The sequence below is a fragment of the Rattus rattus genome, chromosome 1 (genome assembly GCF_011064425.1).
Source record: "Rattus rattus isolate New Zealand chromosome 1, Rrattus_CSIRO_v1, whole genome shotgun sequence".
Classification (NCBI taxonomy): Eukaryota; Metazoa; Chordata; class Mammalia; order Rodentia; family Muridae; genus Rattus; species Rattus rattus.
The window spans coordinates 194,372,723-194,398,690 of NC_046154.1; the positions used below are offsets into that span (position 1 = coordinate 194,372,723).

General features: G+C 41.5%; 1 protein-coding gene across 3 annotated transcripts in view; it reads left to right on the forward strand.

Annotated features, from left to right (window-relative positions):
• Positions 1 to 25,968, forward strand: part of Ptprr (protein tyrosine phosphatase receptor type R) — a 249,354-nt gene that overhangs the window by 189,368 nt on the left and 34,018 nt on the right. For all 3 annotated transcript variants that reach the window (XM_032912575.1, XM_032912583.1, XM_032912590.1), the window contains 4 exons: positions 17,948 to 18,134; positions 19,730 to 19,814; positions 24,435 to 24,514; positions 24,986 to 25,123. In XM_032912575.1, the coding sequence (XP_032768466.1) occupies positions 17,948 to 18,134; positions 19,730 to 19,814; positions 24,435 to 24,514; positions 24,986 to 25,123 (490 nt within the window). The remainder of the gene's footprint in view (positions 1 to 17,947; positions 18,135 to 19,729; positions 19,815 to 24,434; positions 24,515 to 24,985; positions 25,124 to 25,968) is intronic.

Consider the following 25,968-nt stretch of genomic DNA (forward strand, 5'->3'; position numbering starts at 1 on the left):
GACATGGAGGGGACGTGCCCTATAGTGATTTTGTCCTGCATCTTGTGGTGACTTTTGTCAGGATGCCCTGAATGTCCTGTGCTCAGTCCTCTCTTCCTCTCCTCCTCCTCCTCTTCTTCCTCCTCTTCTTTCTTCCTCTTCCTTCTTGGAACTTCCTTGGAGGTTCCTTGAAACTTCCTCCTCCTTTTCCTTCCTCCCCTTCCTCCTCTTCCTTGTCTTCCTCCCCTTCCTATTCCTTCTTTTTCTTCTTCCTCCTCCTCTTCTTCCTCCTCTTCCTTCTCTTCTTCCTCTTCTCTTTGCTCCTCCCTTCCCTTCCCCTCCTCCTTCCCCTCCCTCCTCCTCCTCCCTTCCCTTCCCTCCTCCTTCCCTTCCCTCCTCCCTTCCCTCCCCTCCTCCCTTCCCTCCCTCCTCCCTCATTTTCCCTTCCCTCCCCCTCCTCCCTTCCCCCTCCCTCCTCCTCATCTTCCCTCCCTCCTCCCTCCTCCCTTCCCCTCCCCTCCTCCCCTCCCTCCTCCTTCTCTCCCCCCTCCTCCTCTCCCTCCTCTCCTCTCCCTTCCTCCTTCCCCTCCCCCTCCTCCTCCCCCTCCTCCCTTCCCTCCTCCTTCCCTCCCTCCTCCTTCCCCTCCCCTCCCTCCTTCCCCTCCCCTCCTTCCCCTCCCCTCCTCCTTCCCTCCTCCTCCTTCCCTCCTTCCCTCCCCTCCTCCCTTCCCCCTCCCCTCCCCCCTCCCTCCTCCCTTCCCCCTCCCCTCCTCATCCTCATCCTCCTCCTCCTCCTCCTCCTCCTTCTTCAGTTACATTAGTAGCAGTTAGAGCTACTTTTTAAAAATCAGATAGAAACACTGTGTTCTTAGTTTCCGAATCTAGTGTCTCTGTCCTTGTCATCTTCGATGAGACTCGTCTCTATATCCCTTGAGTCTGTGTTTGCCACCAGAAAGGACCATTGTTCAGAACAAAGTGTCACTGGTGTATCTGAAGACGGCTAACATGCTCCCCTGACAGTCAGTTAGTGTCCCATGCCATCTCTGTCTCGTCTCTCTCTTTATTTGAAAGACAGTATTTTTAGACCCTCCTTGTTCATTATCACATTATTCAGAGTCGTGTCCTAGGGATGTAAAGAAGTGTCATTATGAATATTTCAAAGATGAAGAGTTGTCTAGGTAAATATCAGGTGTATTCCACTTGGAAAGACTCTACTGAGAAATAATGAATTAACTCATAAAACAATACGGGGGGGGGATAGTTGGGTGGAGACAAGTAATTCTCTCACAGCTGTGGTTAAAGACTGATTCTCCTTATTTTCCACATCCATTTACCTTAGAAAATCGTCAATGAATATATTAAGTTTAGGACATTTTGATTTTGTCCGTACAGTTGCAGAAGTCATTTGGATAGCAAATTCTTGCAGAGAAAACTTAATGGCTGCAAGTTGCACATCCAGAGGGCATGATGCAATGTCCCTCATGTTAGACGTAAACGTTACTTTTAAAGATCTCTCAGGACTAGGGAGAAGCCCTGATGTGGTCCAACTCTGTCCTATACCCAGGTGCTTAGTGCCATGAATATCAAGGCCATCATAAGAAGTTTCTATTTTCCTACATCTCCAGAAAATTGATGAAATCTCAAAGTGGGGCATTTGGTCCCCAGAGGACAGAACAAATAGTTGGCAAAGAAAGAGAAAATATTTTATTATTTTTCTGTGTCTTTTTTTATTTCAAACTTTGTAGAGCTGTCTTGGTTTTCATAATATTTAAGTATACAACTCCATGTTATGATTTATAGGTAAATGAATTTCCATGGAGATGCATTTAATTTTTTTCTCAAATGTGCTTATAAGGTAGATAATAGAAAAGATGGAAATTATTAATAATTATACTTAAAACATGAAGATAAATGTAGAATATGGATATAATGGGGTTGTACATGGTCCTTTCTGTCATGTCTATAATGGCAGTATTTTAAAAGCTGTTTTCTGTTATAATGATAAGCACTGATAAAGAGGAAATAAAATGTTACTCTTCCTATGTCTTAAATGATAAAGATAGTTAATTTCGCTGTACTGGATGAATAGGATAAACTTATATTCCTGGAGATATATCTGCATGACTGAGCAAACGTATACAGCACCAGAAAACCAACTGTAGCATTGTAATGGTGAAAGGAACTAGAAATAAATAACTATAAGTAGATATTTATCAATAGCCAAATAACTATTTATAAAATTAGTTTGCTGCTTTAGTGAGTTTTTCAATATATAATATAAGGTGGGAAAGGATGCAAAATGAAGTGGACTGTTCTGACCTAAGACTCATGATCTTTGTGTATATGTGCTGAAGGGAAAGCACATGAGGCCCCGGAGTCGTATGTGCAAGAGCAGGAGTTAGGAGAGAGAAGGACCGTGGAGAGAAGCCTTTCTTCTTCATGTCACCATACTAGCTGAAAACTTTACAAAGGAGCTGAAAATGCAGCCCAGTAGCGGGGCACCTGCTTAGCATATATGGAGCCCTGGGTTTGACCCCCAGCACTGCAAAACAGATGAAGCCTTTATAATAAGTATGTGTTGATTTTGCATTTAAGTTAAATGAGTGCTTTCTAGATGGACACCGGCACAGCGGTGTTTCCCTTGAAGGAAAGATTGTATATCACAGATGACTGCTCAGTAAAGGTGCAGGGACATCAGCGTGTTCTGTGGATGATGATCTATAGGAAGACACAGGGATGCAGGCCAAGAAGGCATCTCTGGGTACCTGTTTTACACTGACTAAACTGCAACAGTCCCTCTTACCTGAGCTTCCTCCTTCCATGGTCTCAAGTATTTGTCATCGACTATGGTCCAAAAATAATACACTGAAAATGTAGAAGTCACCCAAGCATGTGATGCACACCTGTCACCTAGCTCATGGTGACCCATGCCTGTCACCTAGCTCATGGTGACCCACGCCTGTCACCTAGCTTAGCTCATGGTGATCCATGCCTGTCACCTAGCACTTGGGAGGTTATAGCAAGAGGACTATCATGCAGCCTGAGCTGCAAAGTGAGACCCTGTCTCAAAGAGAAAGACAAAAACAACAGCAACAAAGAAAAACAAAAAACAAAGCAAAAAAAAACCCCAAACCACAAAATCTTGACCAGTTGGCTCATCAGTAACAGTGCTAACCTCTGTTCAATTCCTAGAACCCACATGGAAAGAAAGAACCAATCCTATACCATTGTCTTCTGAAGCCCACACATGCCTTGGCACCTGTGTGCCCTGACACACAAACACATGCATGTGCACACTCACAAAAAAATTTAAAAAGAAAACTAAATAAATGTTTTTAAATTATAGAGATCAATAGTTCGTAAGTTTTAAATTTCATCCATTATGAATGATATGTTGAAATTTTATTATCCCACACTGTCCTGTGTAGGCTTAAATTTTTCAAAGCCTACTTTAAAAAGGGTTCTCAAATGCTTCGATCCCCCCACCCAAGCCCTTCCTAATCCATCATCAAAAAGTAGGGGACAAAAGAAGCAAATAGGACAAGGGGATGTGGACCTGTTTGGAATTCGTTCTTTGGAGCGATTCCAATCTTTGTTGTCAGGATACCAGCAGTCCAGTTCAGTAGGGTCAAGATACCAACAGTCCAGTTCACAAAACATGAATCAGCAATGATGGCAGGATCCAGCAGAAACAGCCAGGCCTCCACCGAATTGGCACAAGTCGACAACCTGAACCAGCCAGAAAGCCACGAGAAGTTCTCTGCCATGCCTCCCTCAATGAAGTGAAGATCAGAGGAGATATGAGACCAGTGAAGGGTTGTTGCATGGTTAGCTATGCAAGCATGCCATTACTGTCAGTTGAATCCTACTTATACTCTCTCCAAACTTCACGTGTCCTCTCACGGGTCTGCCTCGGTAAAGCATCCCATGAGTCTGCTTCAGCAAAATATCACATTAGTCTGCATCACATGACACAGCTAGAAATTTCCACTTCAGTCTTGCACAGGACATATATCATCCTTTGGTCCAGTGTACTCATGCTGTGTATTTACCTGTCTTATCAGTCACGTGAGAACTGCCTCAGTTCCTGATAGCCCTACCCCGTGCTGGTGTTGAGACAACATCCCATCCCAATGCCTACATTAGCCAGCTCACCTTGTCTCGACAATAAACAGTGCAACCAGCTCATGTCACCAGATATGAAGGGCAAACACAGTACAATAAGAGGTCTTAAGAGAGACGCTACAGTCATATAACTATGGTTATAGTGCACTGATATTTGTTAGTTATTATTAATCTCTTAGTAAGCCTAGTTTATTAGTTAAACTATCACAGATACATATACTTAAAAAGGAGAGTATATATAGTACTTAATGTAAACCATATCGGGCATTCACAGCAGATCTTGGAACCAGCCCCTGTGATGTCCACTTTAATCTATGATACAGAGACTGAGGTTTTATCTTGACATCCCCCATGTAATTCTTGGTAGTGTGCTGGTGATTTTTCATTATGTCTCCATTCACACACATGGAGAATTTTATACTGAAAAGTCAGGACTTCTACAGTCATTAAAGCTACAGGACAAAGTATGTCTCCCGTCTGTCTAAGCTTTTGACATTGTACTCTGAGGTTGTCCTCTACAAAGTTAGTACTTGAGAATCACTCGTTCAAGTTACAAAAACAAACCATAAAAGGACGCATTGTATTGTCATTTGAATTGTGATTTCGTGTTGGGCTGCATTCACAGCTAGCCTTGGTCACATAAGTCAGGAGACTGTAGCTTGTCTGTTCCTAGGACCTTTGGGACTACATTATACAGTAATTTCTCAGGTCAGACACCAAATACACAACACCCAAAGACAGACCTTACATTAGAGGTCTTCATAGAAACAAATCAGTATTGGGGAAATGAGCATAAAGGCATGTTAATGGGAATTACTGATGTCACAGAGGAAGCTGGAAGACCCTGTGTCTTCAGGGTGACTCAGTAGCCTATCTACCAAAGAACGTCAAGGGGGTGGTTCTAGTCTGAGAGGCAGCAGGCTTGGAATACAGGAAAGGCTGAGTTTGAATCTCATTTCAAAGACCAGTACAAACCAGAATCATTCACTTTCATTTAAGGGGAAGGTGGGGTAAGCCCTCTTCTTTTGTTCAGGATGACTAGTGAGGCCTAATGGATTATAAATTATAAAGGTCAATTAGATTTGCTAATATACTGGTTTGAATGTTGATTTCATTCAAAACATTCTCATATAAATACCCCAATATCTAATGACTGAACATCTATATCTCAGTCCAGATGGCACATAAAACCACATCACAGAGAACCAACTGACAGCTGAGATAGAAGGAAGTCACTATAAATCTTATGTTTTGTAAAGATCTACCATCTCTCATATGTAAAGAGCTTTAGAACTAAAAAAGAAGGCAAGGCAAGTTAAAAGTAAACAAAAATCAGAACAGGTGATTCTTTAAGAAGATAAGCAACCAATGCAAAAAAAAAAAAAGTCATCGATACAATTAATTTTAAGAAAATGCAATTGAAGCCCCAATTCCACTTCTCCTTCACTTGGATTGCAGTAATAATAATAATAATAACAACAATAATAATAATAATAGTATAACAACAACAATTGAGTGTATTGTAAATTGACAAAAATGTAGAGAAATTAGAAACTTAGTATGTTGTGCCTGGGAATGGTAAGTAGTCTCTCCACTTGGGAAGAACATTTGACAGAGCTTCATAAAGTGAAATGTTGGAGCTTCTGGTATAGCTCAGAAGTAGAGGACTCACCTAGCATGCGCAAAGCCTGAGTTCTGTCTCCAGAAAGGAGTGGGGGAGGGGAGGGGGAAGGGGAGGAGGGGGAGACGGAGGAGGGGAGGAGGAGGAGGAGGAGGAGGAGGAGGGGAGACGGAGAGGAGGGGAGGGGAGGAGGAAAGGAAAAGAACAACCACCACCACCACCACCACCATCACCACCACCACCAGCATAGTGATTGGATGCCATAACAATCCAATGTATTGTTGACATACACTCAGAAGAAATAAAATGCACGCCATGAAAATTTATATCTAAATATAGTAGAACAATTTATAATTTTTTTTAAAAAATGGAACAACCCAATGTCCATCAGTTAGCAGTCAGATGAGCCAAATGTTAGGTGGAAAGAAACGGAGGACGTCCAAGTGTCACAACATGGAGGGACCTTAATGACAGTATGCCAAGCAGCAGGAGTCTGGTGCACAGCTACCCCAAGATTCCAGGTGCACAAATGTAGGGCGTGTAGCTTAGGCTTCCAGCTCTAGCTTAGCATGTACAAGGCCTTAGGGTCAATCCTCATTACTAGAAATGAGTGAACCGATAACTGCAGAAAGTAAACGACATCTCTAAGGCCCGGGTAGAGGGAGCCGTAGGGAGGGAAGGTAGTTTCCTTTGAGGGTGAGGAAGATGTTTTAAATTTTACTGTGCTGACTTCTCTGTCTCTCTGTCTCTCTGTCTCTCTCTGTCTCTCTCTCTGTCTCTCTCTCTGTCTCTCTCTATCTATCTATCTATCTATCTATCTATCTATCTATCTATCTATCTATCTATCTATCTATCTGTCTCTCTGTCTCTCTGTCTCTCTCTCTCCTGGAACTCACTGTGTAGCGCTAGCTGGCCTTGAACTCACAATACTGGGATTAAAGACATGTGCAACCACACCTGTCCTGTGACCCAATTCAGTGACTATTCCGAACGTACTCAGTTCTGCACTTTAGAATTGTAAAATCTGTGGAATACCAACTACACCTCAACAAGAAAGAGGAGTGCATACTTGATTTTCATTTTAGACCAAAATTGTTAACCGCTTCTAAAATATTAGTCAGAAGTTGTTTGCAGGAAATTTTTTCTTTCTGTTTATTTAGCTAAAATATATATTTTTATTTCCAGAAGAGAAAGGGCTGTGTCTCTTATTGGAAGCATCAAAGTGTAGTTTTCATAACAAATACTAGTTCAGTCCTTAAAATGTATGTGATATTTTTGAATTCCAGAAGTATTTTTTTTTCCAGTCCCACTGCTCCTTGGATACAATGTAATCAATGAAACATAGTAAAGGCTTGGCTCCTGTATCCTACCCCGTGTGTGATGCCTGCACTGTGGCAGAGGACCCTTGAACTCCAAGGCTATCTTGCAATTATCTTGCTTGTGGATGGATGAGAAAAGACCCAGGAATAACAATGAGTTATTACAAATGGCATCCAGGAGACAAGTCTCTGCCACTTGAGGGGGGAAAAGCCTATTTTAACTATTGGCAACTCCTGTCAATAATTTATATTTAAACTTCTACCCTTATCAGAGACAGCAGTGATAACATGATTGTGTGTTTATACTGGCGGGAACGCAATCACGGTGGTCCGGAGCATATATTTTATCAGGAGCACAACCCTTCCAGGTAATTGGCCCCTTCCTTCCTTCCACCTGAGGAGTGATGGAGCTTTAAATACTGTCACTGACTCTTTACTGGCCAAAGGGAAGCAACTCCCTACTCTGCAATTCCCGGATGAAAGGCCAGTGTCCCCTAGAGGGCGAAGGTCACCCTAGTTTATTCGCAAAGTGCCTGGCTGAGCAAAGCCCACAGTTGCATTTGTGGGTGGTGCCTTTTGCAATGAACACAGAACAAACACAGGAATGGGTATTCAAGTAAGTTGTTGTTCTTGGCTGAACATTTGGGGAAACTTTGGAAATGGTAGACTTTCATACTTTTTGCTGAGAGTTCATTTTAGGTAAAGGTAGATCTTGGGGTGTCTTGGTAATGACATAAGCTATATGTTTCTTTTTTATTTAATTTTACTTTACGTGTATTGGTATTTTGACCGCATGTATGTCTGTGTACCATATGTGCCTGGTGACACAGGAGGTGGGGAGAGGGTGTTCCCTGAAATGGGAGTTACAGGTGCTTGTTAGCTGGGATGTGGGTACTGGGAATCAGACCTGAGTCCTCTGGCAGAACATCCAGTGCTCCTAACTAATGAGATGTCCCTGCAGCCCAGATATCTGCTTCTTATAGCAGATAACTGAGACCTTGTAAATACTTGTGATGGACGTTAGACAAGATCAGGACCTTTCAAGGTGCATAGACCCTGACCTTAGAAGTAATTACTTTTTTTTTTTTTTAAAGTCAGACTCTAATGAAACCCTGGCTGGTCTCAAACTCTCAAAGTAGGCAAGGCTGACTTTCAATAAACGATCCCCCTGCCTTTACCTTCTGAATGCTGGGATTGCAGGCCTGCTTAGATGGGAGACAGAGGCTGAGGGTGAGAATGTGGCTCAGTTGTAGGTTGCTTACCTTGCACTCACGGTACCTTAGGTTCAATCCCCAGCACTGCGTAAGTCAAATGTGGTGGTACATTCCTATGTCCCCAGCACTTAGGAAGTAAACGGGGAACATCAGAAGTTCAAGGTTTCTTCAGCAACGTTTTAAGGTCAGCCTGGATTAGAGAAATTCTATCAGGCAATCAGTCGGTCCATAGATAAGGTCTAGCTATGTGTTCCTTGCTGGCCTAGAATTCCAAGTACTCCTGCCTGCTTCTGCCTCCCAGGGCCTGGGATGGCAGACATAAACCTACACGTGGTTTAGATAGACGAGTCTTTAACACAAATCATTCTGTACTCGGGAAATGTTCTGGTTTTGTTTTTAATTTGTGAAGAGTAACTTTATAAATGTTTCTCTCCTACAACTAGAAACAAGTTTAGGGTTTTGGTATAAAGACTGGAAAGAATCTGAGCTGCAGCCTCCCTGGCCTGTAATCTCAGAGTTGTGGAAACCGAGGCAGAAGGACCACAAATCCAAGGTCTGTGTAGGACAGAGGGAGAGAGGGAGAGAGGGAGGGGCAAGAGGAGGGGGAGGGGGAGGAGGGAGAGGGAGATTGAACACGTTCAAGCCAGTGTATTTGCAACTTAGGGAGAACTTGCCTCAAGATAAAACATATCATGAGACTTGGGGATACAGCTCAGTAGCAGAGTGCTTGCCTAATACCCAAATGGATGTGCAGAGGACCTAACACAGAGCCACACAGGCTTAACGTTCTGAAGTTCTGCTTTTCCACCATGGCTAGACCATTTCCCACTCCCAAGTAACAGTAGGCAAGAACTCCAGGTTCCATGAAATCTCTCCAGCAGTTCCTTCCACCGTCATTACGGCCTCCCAGGGTACTCGCAACAGCTTCTCCTTGTAATTCTATTTTGGGTATCTCTTCTTGTTGACGTATGGATTCCGAATTCCCTTCCATCGATCTTCATATCCATCTTTATGGTAACCTGTTTTTCTTGTTTGTCGTTGCTGCTGCTGCTGCTGCTGCTGCTAATGAGTGTAACTTTGTAGAGATTTTGAACTTGGAATAAAATGCGAGTCTTCTACCTTCCCTTTTCAAGATTATTCTGCTTAAAAAGATCTGAATCTTTCATTGTTAAGCAAATGTGATCTGTGGGGCTTTTGTGTGTGACTTCCATTGGACTGAGAAATCTCCCTACCATATCCCAGTTTGTTGAGAACCATTTAAAAAAAAAGATGTACACTTTCTGATGATTCGTGAGTTAGCTGAAGTCAGCTGATGGTTTTAACAGCAGATAGTCAGTACTGAATGGATTTCTTGGTAGTTGTGTAAGCAAATGGGGAATTAATTACAAAATACGGGGCATATATGCGTCTATATCCGTGTTCACGCTTATATATAAACCAACTGAAATTCAGATTTCTCGTTTTAGAAAGATCACTTTCTTCATTGAGGTCTAATTTCTTCATTGTCATTGTATGAATGAGAAAAACCTAAAGTTAGGAACTAAAGTTGGAGCTACCAACATTCTGTTTTGTCTTTCTGTTTGTTTGTTTTTGTTTTTGTTTTTTTGATGGAGTCCTCCTCGTGAGTGACAGCGGAAACAATACCCCATGGCAGAAGAAAATACAGAGTAATCATTCTCGGTTTGGGAAGAGTGTGGCGCTTTGCTTTGCTTTTGTGTACATGGAATCTTCTCGGGTCTTCAGAATGTTACAACTCAGACTTCATGGATATTTACACAAGTTTCATACCAAATCTTAAAAATAGCATTACCTGTACCTGCACAGTCCAAAATTCATTATTTTTTTTACTTATTATATCTTATGCATTCAATTTTTCCATACGGGGTCTTGATATGCAGTTCTAGGTGGCCTGGTGTTTACAGCGTAGCCTAAATTAGCCTCCCGCCTCAGCTTATGAAGTGCTGAGAGTATGAGTGTGCATTGCCACAGCTGGTTTTTACTCAAAATTTCAAAATCTCATCTAAAGTCACCCTCTGGTTTACACACTTCTGGGAGAACCGGGAAAGCCATCAGATTGCATTACCCTCTCTTACTTGCGGCCATCTGTCTCCGTAGACAATGAGCGTGTCCCTTTCCACGTGCCAGGGGGTACAGAGGGAGAACTGAAGCTCGTACCTCTGCTTCAAGCTGTTCACACTGCAGAGAGAGATCATTTCTGGTGAATATGATATGTGCGTATTAGAAAAATTGTTCTGGGAAAGAGCTCCTACACTTGGGGCTATGGATCTAAAAGACGCAGATCCGAATTAAGATTCAGCTTACTGCCTACCCAGGCCCAGACAGGGAGAGGCTGGAGAAAGGCCCAGGGATAGGAAGTGTTACATTGAAGGAGCTTGACAAGGTAGAAAATACCTTTAGAGTGAAGAAACCAGCCCCAGCAATAAATGGGTTAGCCTCAGACACTTTGGTGACTGTCCTTCGAGTCTTTGGAATTGACAGTTACTTGTATGTATGATTTCAGAGCTGACCACGTGGTATAAGCAACGGGGTCCAGTTCTCCCAACTCTGCATTTCTTTAGTACTCTTCAGTGCACGACCCTATTCGTAACAGTGACTTATATTCACCTCATGTAACTAACTGTCATCTCAGAGGCTTGCTGCCGAATAAGTCACCCTTTCTAGTTCATTCTGAACTCTGGCTGGCTGGTTCAAGTCAGCTGTTACGGGCCAAACTCCTCTCCAGGCTGACTGATTCAATGTCTACTTATGACTGAATTGCTCTGCTTGGCCTCAAACGAACTTACAATCTTTGGCTCCTTCTCATTCTCTGGCTTGCTCTGTCTTCACGTGCAACCTGTCTCGTAAAAGCTTCTCTCTCTCTCTCTCTCTCTCTCTCTCTCTCTCTCTCTCTCTCTCTCTCCCTCTCTCTCTCCCCCCACCCCACCCCTGCTCCCCCAATCATTGACTCAATCAGACTGACTGACTAGAACTCAGAGATCTGCATGTGTCTGTTGCCTGAATGCTGGGATTAAACACTTGTGTCACCACACCTGGACCTAACTTTTCTTTATCTGAAACTTGTTCTAGACCAGACTGGCCTTAAACCCAGAGATCTGCTTGCCTCTGACTCATGGGATTAAAGGTGTTTCTGTATTCCATCCAGAGCAGCCATGTTGTAGGATTAAAATTCCTCTACACCCTTAGATCTCACATCACCATATTAATACAGTGTGGGGTAAGAATTACCATGTGGCTGTTGTGACAGTTACTCACACAAGTATTTTGTGTACAGGAAACCAAGCTGGGAAAAATACAATATATTTATCTTTCTTTACCTTTTATAGTGTGGCCCAGTGGTTGTCATTACTTTTGGTCACGATCTAGAAAGTCTGAGACCAAGAAAGTATAAGTCTTGGGGCAAAGCATTCGTTTAATCAGTTTCCAAGGCCAGAGCCTAGAGTACAATGTAACAAGTTTACGCTTACATATTTCCCATATGTATATTTCCCACATGCACCTGCAGGATTTTGTTGGAGGGAAGAAGGTTGGGAATTTTTGTTTGTTTGTTTGTTTTTAATCTTTTGCTATAGAGCTTTGTCATCCAGCCATCCAGCCCTGGCTGGATTCATCTTGCCGTATAAGCCAGGCTGATGTTGAACACAAGGAGATCCACCTGCCTCTGCTTCGTGGGTGCTCTACTGGTTACTCTAATTTTTAAATAATAAATTTGCCTTGACTTATATAAAATGTCGGATACTCACTGGGCATGGTAGTTTAGTCTCAGCACCCAGGAGGCAGAGGCAGGAGGGTTAGGTATCCAGGTAGGAGCTTGAAACTTCTCTGTGTAGTCACTGCACAGAGAAGCCAAGATTCTTCCCAGTGCAGTGGGGGGGGGGGGAATGCATCACCTCCTACACCAAAGATGCTCTCTACATCGTAAGAGTCTCTTGGTGGTGTAGAGCGAAATGCATCTCCCATCTTCCTAGGTTCATGTCTGGAAGGCGTCTTTTATATCTCCTTTTTTAAAAAGATTTATTTTTATGTATACGATGAGTGCACTGTAGCTTTCTTCAGACACACCAGAAGAGGGCATCGAATCTCATTACAGATGGTTGTGAGCCACCATGTGGTTACTGGGATTTAAACTCAGGACCTCTGGAAGAGCAGAGAGTGCTCTTAACCGCTGAGCCACCTCCTTTCATTCATGCAGGATTTCCTTTGGGAAATTTTTATATGAGCCACCATACTACCCAGCTATTTCAACTTCTATACACTTCAGTTGTTACAATTTAACTCTCTTAGTTTTTTGTTGGTGGTGGTGGCTTTTTTTTTTTTTTTTTTTTTTGGTCTTGGTTTGTTTTGGTTTTGTCTCTTTTTCTTTTGTAAAAATGTTGCCCTTCCATCTGCCAAAGGAATTTTGATAGAGGCCACCATCCAGAATTTACTTGAAAGTAAAGGCATGGGAGAAGGGAGGCATATTGTTAATTAAGAGTCCTTAAAACATAGGACAAAATAGTGGCAGAATATGGAGTTATAAACAGTCAGTCCCACAGGGAGAAGGGCCCATCTCACTGCTTTACTTTTGCTATTCAAATCAACAAGAATTTACTTTTCTAATCTTCTTTCTTAGTAATTTTGTCTCCTAGAAAACTGAGTACGTGAACAATTTAAATCAGAAGAATTAAAATACCTAGTTAGATATAGAGGGCCTTAAGCTCACCATTAATGACTAAATCCAGATTTGATGTGGTCATGAGTCATAGGGGGCGACAGTTAGACTGAAGGCCTGTGAAGTCCTCCTTTCAGATGTGGGCACCGTGGAGACGTTACTATACAAATCACTGTCTTAACCACCTTCAAGCTGTGTGTTTTTCCATTCTTATTCCAAGGCTTGGATATAACCCACTGGCCTGGCATTTCCTCAAGTAATAATTGAGGCACACGTTTGCCTAGAGCACAGGCAGAATGGTCGGGTTTGTTTCCTTTCCCTCTGTCCTCATTTAAATTCTTGGAGGACACTGAGTGAGAAGTTGCTAGAAGTCTCCATTCTTCCTGACCAAGTGGCCAGTGCAAGGAGAGTAGCCTTGTGTGGAAACTCCCTTTTCTGCTAAAATCCAGCTTCCAAGGGCAAGCATTAAATCCCTCGCCTTCTGTGGCCTCTGACTTAGCCCAGCCCTCGGTTAAAGTGCTCGTGGATTTGTAGCGATGTGTCCTTCCCACCTCCTGGCTGCTCAGAACGGCGGTGCAGACGTGGACATTTTCAGCAGAGTTGTTTATGTTCCCTTGCTGAGATCAGTGTGGCCCTGGCTCATAACATTTGTGTGCGCTTTCCTTTTGGCTTAATTGTAATTAGCCTGCTGTTTGCTGCATTGCTCTTACCTTGCCTAAAGAATTTGCTTTTTCCTTCCATTGTTTGCACTGGTATCTTTTGAATTTCCTCCCTCCTATTTACTTTTTGGCATAAATAATAACTGGTGCTCCCGGCAAGCTTGATAAAGTCTTTTTATTGTGTTCCCTTTTGTCCCCCAGCGATCAAGAGGCAAAGAAATGTCGAAACTTTTTTTTTTTTGCACATGCACAGCAAAACAGAGGCAAAGTTCTCAGGAAGAGCTCCTGTTCGTACTCTTCCACACTCTATTATTAAAAGTCTAGATCGCCTATTATTTTCACGGATTTTTCCCTCTAAACCTATCTTAGTTTTAATTTTTCCAATCTCGAAGTTTGCTGTTTTTGAATTGTCAGATTCTGCCTTTACTTCTACTCACACTGGTTTGTGACATTTACTAGAAGAAGCTCATATTTCCTTGGCTTAATAAAGTCACTTTTCCCCCCTTCAGATCACAGTGGATGGTAGCTATCTAAAAAATGTATCTACTAAAACATATTCTTTTCTAAATTCTGTAAGTTGTGTTAAAAAAAAAAACATACTTATTAGCTATCTGGGAGGAAAGGAAGAGAAAGAACTTGGGAATTCACCTTTGACCCTAGACCCAAATAAATTACTAGTAGACTAAATGGTTGTCCTAGTTAGGGTCTCTGTTGCTGTGAAGAGACACCATGACCACAGCCACTCTTATAAAGGATAACATTTAATTGGAGATTGACTGAAAGTTCAGAGGTTTAGTCCGTTATCATCATGGCGGGAACCATGGCAGCATGTAGGTGGACATGGTGCTGGAGAGGCAGCTGAGAGATCTATATCCAGAGCCACAGGCAGCAGGAAGAGTGAGCCTCTGGGCCTGATGTGAGCTTCAGAGACTTCAAAGCCCACGCCCAGTGACACAGGTCCTCCAACGAAGCCACACCCACTCCAGCAAGGCCACACCTCCTAAAAGTGCCACTCCCTATGGGCCTTTGGGACTATTTCTATGTGGGACCACCACAGTGATTAACTTTTTAAAGAATACATTTTTTGGCTGATCAGATGGCTCGTGGAGTAGAAGAACTTTCCCTCCACCAGGGCAGAGCCCGTGAGCTCCTTCCCTAGAACTCCAAAGGCAGGGAGAGAACCAACTCCAAAGTTGTTCCCTGACCTTAACATATGTGCTGCTGCACACGGAGACACACCCAGTAAATAAAGCCAGTTACTGTGTATTCAGAAAGATCAGTATGCCTAACTGAACATAGATATACATTTTAAACAATTTTAATGTTTTAAAGCAAGAACAGACTGGCGTTTGCCACAAATGGGTCTGAGAAACAATGTCACACCACAAACATAGTGGTGATATATAAATGACACCGAATAAAAATTTGGAAAGATAGGGCTAAATAAAAAAATTTTAAAGGTAAAGACCTAAAAATAAACAGTGAACATAGTAAAGATTAATTCATCCATCTCTCTAAACAAAGAAATCACAACTGTAACCACTAGCCACTCTTGTTGATCCCTATAAACTGGAAAGACTTTAAAGTCAATTTAAATACTAGTAAAAATTATAAATATTAGTTACTTTAATTCCATTTTTAAACATCTAAATTTTATAAATTCCCCCAGTGAACATATTGTTTTCATAAGGAAAAATTAAAATGTGGCTATATATTTACTCTTTGCTCTAAGCAGACTGGAAGTCGCAATATGTACCAGTTAGTTTTTGTAAGTTGATCCATCTGATTCAATTTCCTAATGGCGCCATATATCAATTAATACAAATATTGTTTGTTCCTTGAAAAGAAGAACTAACAAAAGCAGAGATTTTCTTTTTCCAAGTCAACAACATCCTACCATAGTATTTTATGACAAGCATGTGGGAGTTGTTAGCACAAGAGGCTGTCCTGTGGCAAATGCTCTTAGTAGGGTCAGCCTGTGCAAATTTAATTCTACAGTTGAATTGTGAGACATTGTCTGAGGTGGTGAGATCTATGGGATTGTCTGGGACTTAGGGTAAATAGATTTGCCGTAATAAAGGGAAATTTTAGGACAATTAGTTATCAAAATGTATTTGTCTTTAGTGGTAAATGTGTAGGTTACAGCCATTGATTTCAAAGAATTAAAGAGAATCTTGATTAAAAGACAATTGCAGTTCTAGTGGAAGTGCCCAAAAATAGATCCCTTAGAGAAATGCAAAAAGGGAGTTAGAAAGGATTTTGTTCACTGTTACCCAAATTTAATAATATCCATGCATTACTTTCTGAAAGCAACTGACATCATTCCTTGTGTGTCGCCTGTACAGTGACTCTCTAAGTACTGTACTCGTAATCATTTATTCACTTTTAAAGAGATAGGAAAAGAAAAGAGATGCAGAGAAGCTAAGGAACCCTAGGAACACATCAGGGATTTGGACAGGCAAGATTTGAGGCCAAACAAAAGTGCTTTTGAAGATAAAAATCTGTATTTGAACACTGTTCTTGACTGTTCCCCTTCCCAGACACTTGACTTGCAGCTCTGTGTAGCCTAACATAATCTGCCAACCGACTCTCACTCGGGGAGGCAAAGGAAAAAGAGCTTGTGTTTTATATTCTAACTCGAGTCTCTGATCAACAGCTGTGTTTCAGAGATGGTCCCCCCCCCACACCAGTAAAATAGGGGAATCCGTATTTCCAAAGGATTCTATGAATGTTGGCATTCCATACGCAAAAGGGCTGCATAACAGTTCTTGACAAATAATAGAAACATAATGTATTGGTTCCCTTTCTTCCTTCCCTTGCCAAGACAAAGCCAGGCTCCCTAACTGAGTAGATCCTACAGCCTTCAGCTGACCGTGGACCCCTCAGAAAACTCTCTCATCAAAGCAAATGAACTTAGACATAGCTTCTGAGGGGCTCTGAATCTCCAGGTGTGAGCAGGATGTGTGAGAGGAGCCAAAACAAACGCAGGTAGAATGGTATGGTCTTCTCTGCTGGCTTTAGGCGGCCTCTGAGAGCCATGCAGTTTCTGCAACTCTCGCCCCTCTCTCATCTCCTCTGCAAAACCCAGCTCCAGATTCCAAACTACATTCCAAAGTCCACCCCAGACTGCTCTGCTTGCTCTCGAGTGTTCTTTTCCCATACCATTTCTCCTCCGAGGCTCTCTCAAATGACCAGGGCCCCATTCAAATGATCCCTCCTCCACACATCTGCCCTGCCAGCATAGACGGAAGATACCCATCATGCTCTACACCTCTGCAGCCCAGGATACGCCCTACTGACAGGCTGTGAACACTGTGTGATCCAGGAAAGCTGAATGGAATTGTGCTTTAAAGTGGTCTCTGGCCAACAAACCTGAACTGCCTCTCCTGACTCCTTTCTGAATAAAGGAAGGAAGGGAGGGAGAGAGGGAGGGGAGGGGGGAGGGGAGAGAGGGAGGAAGGAAGGACAGCAAAAGCAAACTCTCACAAGTACACTGAAATTAAAACAAACCATAATCAGAACCAAGATTTCCTACAAAATTAAAGGCGAGTACCACTGGGTTGAAACACTTTAAAAACCATTTCCTCACTAAAAATAGATTAAAATTCTTGGTCTGAAAGCAGAAACACCCTCTGATGCTTCTAGACTTTCTACCTATGGCTCTTCACCGTGTGCACTGCGACGGTTTGCCCACAGCTCGAGAACTTCAGGTCGTCATCATCAACGCTTGGTATAAAAGCTTCATCTAGAAGTTACAGTGTATAAATTTATGTACACACGCACATTTTTAAACTTACATGCTATCTTGGTGCAATGATTTAAACTACAGTAGAGGTTGGTATTTTAATGTTCTGTTTTAATTAGCAATAAAGGTGTATTTATTTATGATATGGTATATGCTATTTTGAAGCATGTCTACATTGTCAAATGGCTAAAGCATTTAATGACGATGATCTTGACTTTGAACTCCCAGACATACAATATAAATATTCTTTTGTATTGCATGTGACTTCTCCATTCAAATGTCTTCACTTTTTCTGAAATTCACTTAAAATTAGTAACCATCCTATCATTTCTGCAACAAATAGGTTTACTAATAACTTATAGTATATGTTCTCAATTCAGAATTGTTTACAACAATAAAATTGCCAGTTTCCTATAAAGGGGCTATGGAGACTTGTTATAGTCAGTCACGATACAAAATATTTACTACATTTGTGACCCTTATTTCTGGAAAAATCTCATCGAACTGTGTTTTTGTACAAAGAAGACAAATTTTGTGATCAAACTAATATTTCAAATTCATGTAGAATAAAACAAATTCATGATATTTAAATGTAATAACACTCTTTTCCCTGTAGACGAGGTTCCAATGTATCTCTTACACTGGACATGAGTAGCCTGGGCAACGTGGAACCCTTTGTGGCCGTCTCCACCCCCCGGGAGAAGGTAGCCATGGAGTACCTGCAGTCAGCCAGCCGAGTTCTCACAAGGCCACAGCTAAGGGATGTCGTGGCAAGTTCCCACCTGCTTCAAAGTGAATTCATGGTGAGCAGCTCCTTCCTACTCTGTCCTGTATTCTAGGCACTTGGTCTGCATCTGCAAACGGTGCTATCTCGAGCTGTGGGCAAACCGTTGCAGTGCACACGGTGAAGTGCCATGGGTTTAGTCAACTGTTTTACCTGTTGATTGACAGTTGAGGCTGCAAGGCAAGTCTTAACTGACTCGGAGCATGTAAGAACCAGCAGTGTGCAGTCCACAGGGACTTGAGAGAAAGAGAGAGAGAGAGAGAGAGAGAGAGAGAGAGAGAGAGAGAGAGAGAGAGAGTTCTAGATTAGGAATCAGCCTTTCTGTGATAGTGAGGAATTGAATTGTTCGGTTTAATTGAAAATGGCCAAAGCAGAGCTTCAGAAACACAAAAAAGAAAAACAGATAAAACCATAGATTTTAATTCATGTTTAGGAACGGGGTTTAAGCTTCCTTTAGAAAAGCCACTGAGTCTGCAGTGCAGAAGGCACTGAGGGGAACCGATTGGCCGGAAGGTGTCAAAGATAAAATACTCTCAGAGAAATTGAGACAATCTGTAACACTAAACAAAACATTGGTTTTGATGAATGAGGCAGCCAAACTAATGGAGAAGTTACTGCCAGTACTCAGGGTGGTTTTTCTTTTTTCTTTTCTTTTTTTTGGGGGGGGAAGGGGTTGGTTTTCATTTTTAATTTGGGTAATACAATTCAAGAAAGACCAAGTATGGGCTAAAAAATAATAATGAATGCTATACAAAGTTATTTTAGAAAAATCAATAATGCATCGTTTTGCATGCGATCAATATTGCATGGTAAGATACGACACACAGAGAATAAAGTTGGAGAAGAAGTTCTAGGTATTGCCTGAAGAAATACTCATGTTTTTAGATGACCTGACACCAGAGTTACACAGCCTAAGCTATACTGATCAAATATATTAAATAGATGGTCCTGTGGTCAGTTCAAATATGTGGCACCAGTCTAGTGGAGAGCCAACAGCAGTGTGTTAGACTCCCTGTTAGAGACACCAAATATCATCAACCTTCCGAAGTAAGATACCGACATGGAGTTTGTAAGATGAGATGCCATTGTGTGTCACATTTATGTGAGCAAATTAAACCTAGAAATGAAAGAGCTGGTTAATGTCACACTGCCTAGCATCTAGACCCCGTTCTGGGGCTGTCAATGCGTCTCTGAAATACGCCCTTGGCAGAGCCCAGATTCCTGAAAGGAAAGATGAGACCAACACGGAGAGCAACAATGTGGGGTTCCGACAGATTGTCAGTGTGTGCCCGAGAACAGTGGAAAATGAAAGAGAATGGGGTTTTTTAAGTTTTTGAACAAAGTTGAAAAGTGATGTCACAGCCAGAGGCTTACTGAGTGTTCTCTCTCTGTGTAGTAACTACTAGAAAAGAATGTTTCCAAATACACAGGGCTGTTTCTTAGACGTTAGCTTACAGGCTGTATCTTATCTACTAAGATTCTGACCAGCCGGTGTACTAGTCTGCTGTTTTCTAAATGACTTTGAAGTCCAGTAGATCATGGGGCCAATGTCCCCATGTGAAGATGTTCTTTGTGTCAGAATTAAATACACAATTTGAATCATTTATTTTCCAGGAAATACCAATGAACTTTGTGGATCCCAAAGAAATTGATATTCCACGTCATGGAACTAAAAATCGTTATAAGACCATTTTGCCAAGTAAGTTTCTTGAGTGGAAAATTTGCACCATAAATCGGTATCACCCATTCACCTCTGCCTCACTGTCTTTCCAACCCTCACAACACCCTCATAGACACCAAGCTTAGAGGTGAAATATATGTCAAGACTGCGCATCGCCAGTCATCCAAGGTTGAGTAACTTCATATCATGCTACTTTCACCACACCAACAAAGATCCATGGTTCTAAAACACTATTGCATTATACATCAAAGTTTAACTAATTTTCATCATAGGGTTATATGATTCCATACATGAAGGAAAAGAAATTGAATCTTGCCTTGGACCATATATAAAAACTAATTCAAAATGGATAGGATACTTGCATGTAGATAGGAGTTAAGACAGGGAGGGAGGGAGGGAGAGAAGGCAGAAATTCTCCATAAGCTTGAAGTAGCCAGTGGCTTCTTAGATGACACCAAAAGTTCAAACCACTAGAAGACAGAGGGAGTGAGTGTCACTGAAATACCCGTTTCACATTTCAAATTTCATCATTAAAAAAAGAGAGAGAGATAACCCACAGAATGGGGCAATAGCTACAGAACAAACATTTGATAAGAGACTTGTATATAGAATCTAAAAAGTATTCTGGCAGCCCAGTATTAAAGATGACAATGCAATATTTTAGGACAATATTTTTTAATTTTTGAAATTAAGATATAATTGTATCATTTTCTCCTTTCTCTTTCCTCACCACAACTATTCCCAAGTATCTACCTTGCTCTATCTCAGGCTCATGATGACTTTTTCTTTAGGTGTGTGTGTGTGTGTGTGTGTGTGTGTGTGTGTGTGTGTGTGTGTGTGTATTCCTAAAGTATGACCTGTTCAGTCTATATAATATTAGTACAACACCAATATACTTGCTAACATAGAAGGAGGCAAATCTCACCAAGTCCTAACCATAGACAAAGATCTATAGGCAACTAAGGAATGCTGGGAACAGGAAAAGTAGCCTTGCCCAGGAAGGAGCTCCCCAATTGGTTATCCATTGGATGGTCAGCCCTGAAATCAGACACAACAAAGTCATTTAAAAATAGAGAAAGTTCCTTGACTAGAAACTCTTTATAGAAGACATCTAGCTGACCAATAAGCATAAAAGACTACCAGTATTACTGTCCATTAGAGAGCTCAGAAGCAAAGAGAAACATCACTTCATATCCGCCACGTTTATCATTGTGATGTAAATAGACACAATAAAATGTTGACAAGAATGGAGAGGAATCAGAACCTTTAAATGTCATTAGCAAGACTGGAGAGTAAAGTAGCTGCTTAATTTGCAGTTCCTCAACAGCTAAGTCTTGATGGGACCTTGGGGCACAACTCATAGTAGAGAGTTTGCCTAATGTCACAGGACTTTAGCCTTGGTTCCTCTTACCACAGAAAAATGTTATAATATAAATTATATGTCATTATTAATATATATGACCCAAATAACTACTCCTAAGCATATACTCAGTGAAATGAGACAGGTTCACCCAAAATTGTACATAAAATATTAATAGTAACATAGTTTATAATAACTAAAAACTAGAAATGATTCAAATGCCTATCGAGAGAGGCTGATGGGATATCAATATAGTCAAGGTGTGTTACATAAACACATAAAAATTCGATGTGATGAAACATGTTTTTATAATTAATACATGTTCATTTTAAAAACGAAAAGGTACTGAGTTTTTAAATATTAATTTTATTAGTTTATTCATAAGGTACAAAACACATTTTCATATTTGTATTAATAGAAACATTTCAATCAAATAATGAATTACTATCGATGCTGTATATGGGTCTCCTCCTCTGGCAAAAATCACTCCACTGTAATGTACTTTTAATGGGTCAAGATAGTTAAGTCTATTTCTTAAGCCATAGTTCATTATCAAAAGATATTTTATTTATGAGTGTACTCATCAGGAGAGAATAAAAAGGATCTCTCTCTCTCTCTCTCTCTCTCTCTCTCTCTCTCTCTCTCTTTCTCTCTCTCTCTCTCTTTTCCCTAAAATTCTTTCTAAACTATACCAAGAATTAAGTAATCAGGACAGGTGTCCCACTGCAATGATGGTAATGTCCTCTGGTTTCGAAGACTTCAGTCTGTGCTGGTTGCTTCAAAGCCCAGCCTTCTCTGTTTCCTGCCACAGATGATATCAGACAACAGCTGTGGAGTCTGAATCAGCTTTTCCCTTTCTAGAACTGAGTGGGCTACTTGGTCCAGGGTAACAGTGCTGACAACTGATGCTGAAAGGATGGATTTTCAGTGGAAAGGATCTGTAGCTCAAAAACTCCCACCTTTGTTTCCCAAGCAGTAACTCAGGATAGATAGTTTAGACAAGCCCCACCATTGGCTCAAAGTATCGGAGAAGACTTTAGTATCAGACATACCTGTTCTTTGTGACTTGTTTTAGTCTCTAAGCCATCATACAATGGAATAATTAGCTAGTGATCAGGACTTTAAATATCGTGATTGCCTTTACTGTGCCAGCCCATAATAAGCTCTTTGGCTGGAAGCTTGTCCGTGTATGTATGCACTGGAAAGGCTATCTGGTTTTGTGAGTCTGTGGATAACCAACAGCCAATTGAATTGTTGCAGTTTCTTTGAGGACCATGTCAAGTTCAGAGCAGGCTAAGTAGTAGGTTAAGGGGCAGAGGTCAAGTTTGGGTCAAATTGTCTTGCAGTGTAAACAAATATTAGAGGTAAACGCTCTCTCTCAAATCACAGAAGCAACAGGGAAGACCCAACACCTGTCAGCACGGAGAGATGATACATAACAGACATGTATAATGCCGCATCATATATATTTACTTATTTATATAAATGTAAAGTGATATATACACAAAACCCATTCACTATGGCCACTATTCCTTACTTTAAATGGTAATGTATAGCGAGAAGTCTCAATGGTGTTTTCCATAGACACTAGATTTATATGGTGTGCTTATTACAAGGCCAACTTCTGTAGCTAAAGCAAGATCCTAGAGTTAGGTTTCATTCTCACTCTTATAAAAACCTTAGTGTGTAGGGCCACTTCATCTTTTTCCTTTCTTTATCCCCCACCCCCAGGGGGGAAAAACAGGGACACTACTACGCTCTGAATTTACTGAAGACATTCAATGTGTAACCTCTACTAACTAGTAGAGTCCTAACTAATAGATTAAGAACCAATATTAGATTCTATTTTCCTTCCCTACCTAAATGGTGGTGTGTATATGTCATTCATTTATCTAGAATAAATTCCAGAAAATAAGTAAACACCATATGTATAGAAGAATCCCGTTTCAAACATAGACTATTAAGAGCCCCACTGTCTCTTCTTTTCTCGTCGTCCTTACACACGAGTTTCCAAGTCACCACCATCCTCCCCTGCTGAGATCAGCTCTCCACGACAATAGGAATGTTCACTATAGACAACACGATACACTTTACATAACACGGATTGACCGAATTTGGTGAGGATGAAGTGCTAAAGCCACACTATTTTAGAGACACTTCCTTTAAAAATGAATACAGCATTTTCAATGTAAAATTAGGTAGAAATGGCCAATGCCAATAAAAGCCAATATGCCCCTGACCAACTGTTGTAGAAAACATAGAGATGTGGCATTGATATCAGAAGGCCTGGAGGCAATGACATGGTTTGAAATGATTCGTGTCATTTGGCTTATGAGGACTCTAGCTGATCAGATGGCCATTGGACACCGTCCCAGGCCCTACTGGGCTTTCATTTGCCCATTGTGATCCATCAGAGAAACTCCCATAAGTGCTGGAGGCCCACCACGTTGCTGAACCTCAATTCTTTATCCTTTGTGAGGTTACTCCTGACCCCTAACTGATCCTCTCCACAGTCATCCTGCTTCTTTCTGGTCATCCAAAAAGGCAGGGAGGAGTTTTGTAGTCTTTTGAGTAAACCGAGCAAAAGTCTGCCTTCTATGAACAAGATTGTGTTTCAGTTTAGAATATGCTGATAGAGTGCCAGCCACTGCCGAAGGGAACTTCTCTTAGACTTACAGGTTACTGATGCAGGAACTCTGAAGTGTTGAGAGCAGTGGCATCTTGTGGTGATCGGTAACGTTGTTTGTTATTTGAGGAACAGACTGAGAACTCGATGAACTGAGCTCCCCCTCGCTTGCCCCCCACACACCCTTGCTGATAGCATACGTTTCAATCCCAGCGAATCAAGGAGCACTGCTGAGACAGGTGCAGGCGAGGCCAGGCAGGCCGAGGTCCTGAAGGGCTGGGTCAGGTGATAGAGTGGAATACAAAGAAATGGGAGAGGGCAGCCTGATGCTTTTCTGAAGGAACAGGAGAAAAGCGGGATTGTAAACTTCAACTCTAAAAGAAAAAGAGAAGGGTCCAGATGAGAGAGGAGTCAAGAATCAGAACTCCATTAAAAGATGTTGAGACCTACATCAGAATCACTGGTCAGTGAGGGCACCAAATGTCAGAGATAGATCAAGAGACGGACACACACAGACACTGGGTGAATACCCCTGAACTGACACACTTCTCTTTGCTGCTAATGGTTGACCTGGAGATTTTTTTGTTTTGTTTTGTTTTTTGTCTTTGAAAAGTAAATCTACTCACTGTGTTCTCTCTGACTTCTTCCTCAGATCCCCTCAGCAGGGTGTGCTTAAGACCAAAAAATATAACTGACCCATTGAGTACTTATATCAATGCTAATTACATTCGGGTAAGTAAATAGACACTTCTCTCTGGTTAGCATGCTGACTACAATTTGGAATTGTTGCCTTTATCTTTTGTCTCCCCCTAAGAAATGTCCCCAGCTTTCTTTCCTCTTTCCTCAGAATAAAATTTGTTTTCATTTGGTCGCCAGCGTTTAATGTATACGTTATAGTCTCACCAACACTGGTGACAGGTGTTTCACATAGAGTCCTCCCTACTTTCTGTGGGTCCTCCTTGGCTGGGAGTCTTGCTTGGCTGGGAGTCCCTGAGTACAAGCTATGTGTGGATGCCCTTGTGGCACTGAACTTTACAACCATTATTACCTGGCAAGCCGGATTTTCTGGGAAATACCATGTTCTAGAGTCAAGGAAGCTGCTTTTGAACGTCCACACCTCCGTTCTTCCGAAGATCATCCCCCCAAATGTCCACTACAATCTATGAGCATAAGCCAATGTGTTTGTCTCTTTACTCCACATAGGGCTACAGTGGCAAGGAGAAAGCCTTCATTGCCACACAGGGCCCCATGATCAACACTGTAAATGACTTCTGGCAGATGGTTTGGCAAGAAGACAGTCCTGTGATTGTTATGATCACGAAACTCAAAGAGAAAAATGAGGTATGTATCCTGAATGTTAGACACGTTACTTCTACCATTTGAACTGAATGAGATGACCATGAACTTACAAAATGTTTATATGAGATAGACAAAGACAGTAACTGGCCAGGTCATGCTATACCTCCAGCAAATAACAGTTGGTATTGTTCTAGGAGTAACAGTCTTCCTTCAGGCAAGTTAACATATACGGTACCCATGTATCTCACTAGCACACATATATCTCAATAAAAAAAAACACAAAGGGCAAGGAAATAAAATTATTACAAATAAGTGATTTTTTATTTATTAACAGGTGCCATTTGGGTTGTTGGCACTTGTGTGTACTCAGTAAATAAAATAAAGCAAGATCCCTTCTGTGGGTAATTGTAACTTCCTAGCGGGAGAAACACTACAAATCTGTTAATAACTGTGTAGGGGAAGAGATAGATGCTGTTGGATGCTAACCAGACCAGAATAAGGGAGTGGCATGTGCTGGGCAGTGGGATGAGGGAGGAGTGAGCGACAGTGAGAAATAGGGGGACAAGTAGGGGCTCATTAGGAAAATAAGACTGAAAGAAACACTGGAAAGAAGTAATAAAAATCAAACAAATTTTCTAATATCATTATAGCAAGAAATCCAATGTGGAAGCTCTGGCCCTGTTCTTCCTCCCAGCCCCATGCTTTCAGAATAAGAGTCAGACTCAAAATATATTTACAAATAGCTTGGCTATATAGCTAGGCTCTGCTCTGATAGAATCATGACCCATTATTTTAACCTACGTTCTGCCGCACAGCTGGTTACGTCTGCTCAGGTATCATCCATCTCCTCACATCTTCCCAGGTGACTCTTCCCATGCCTAGCTCTA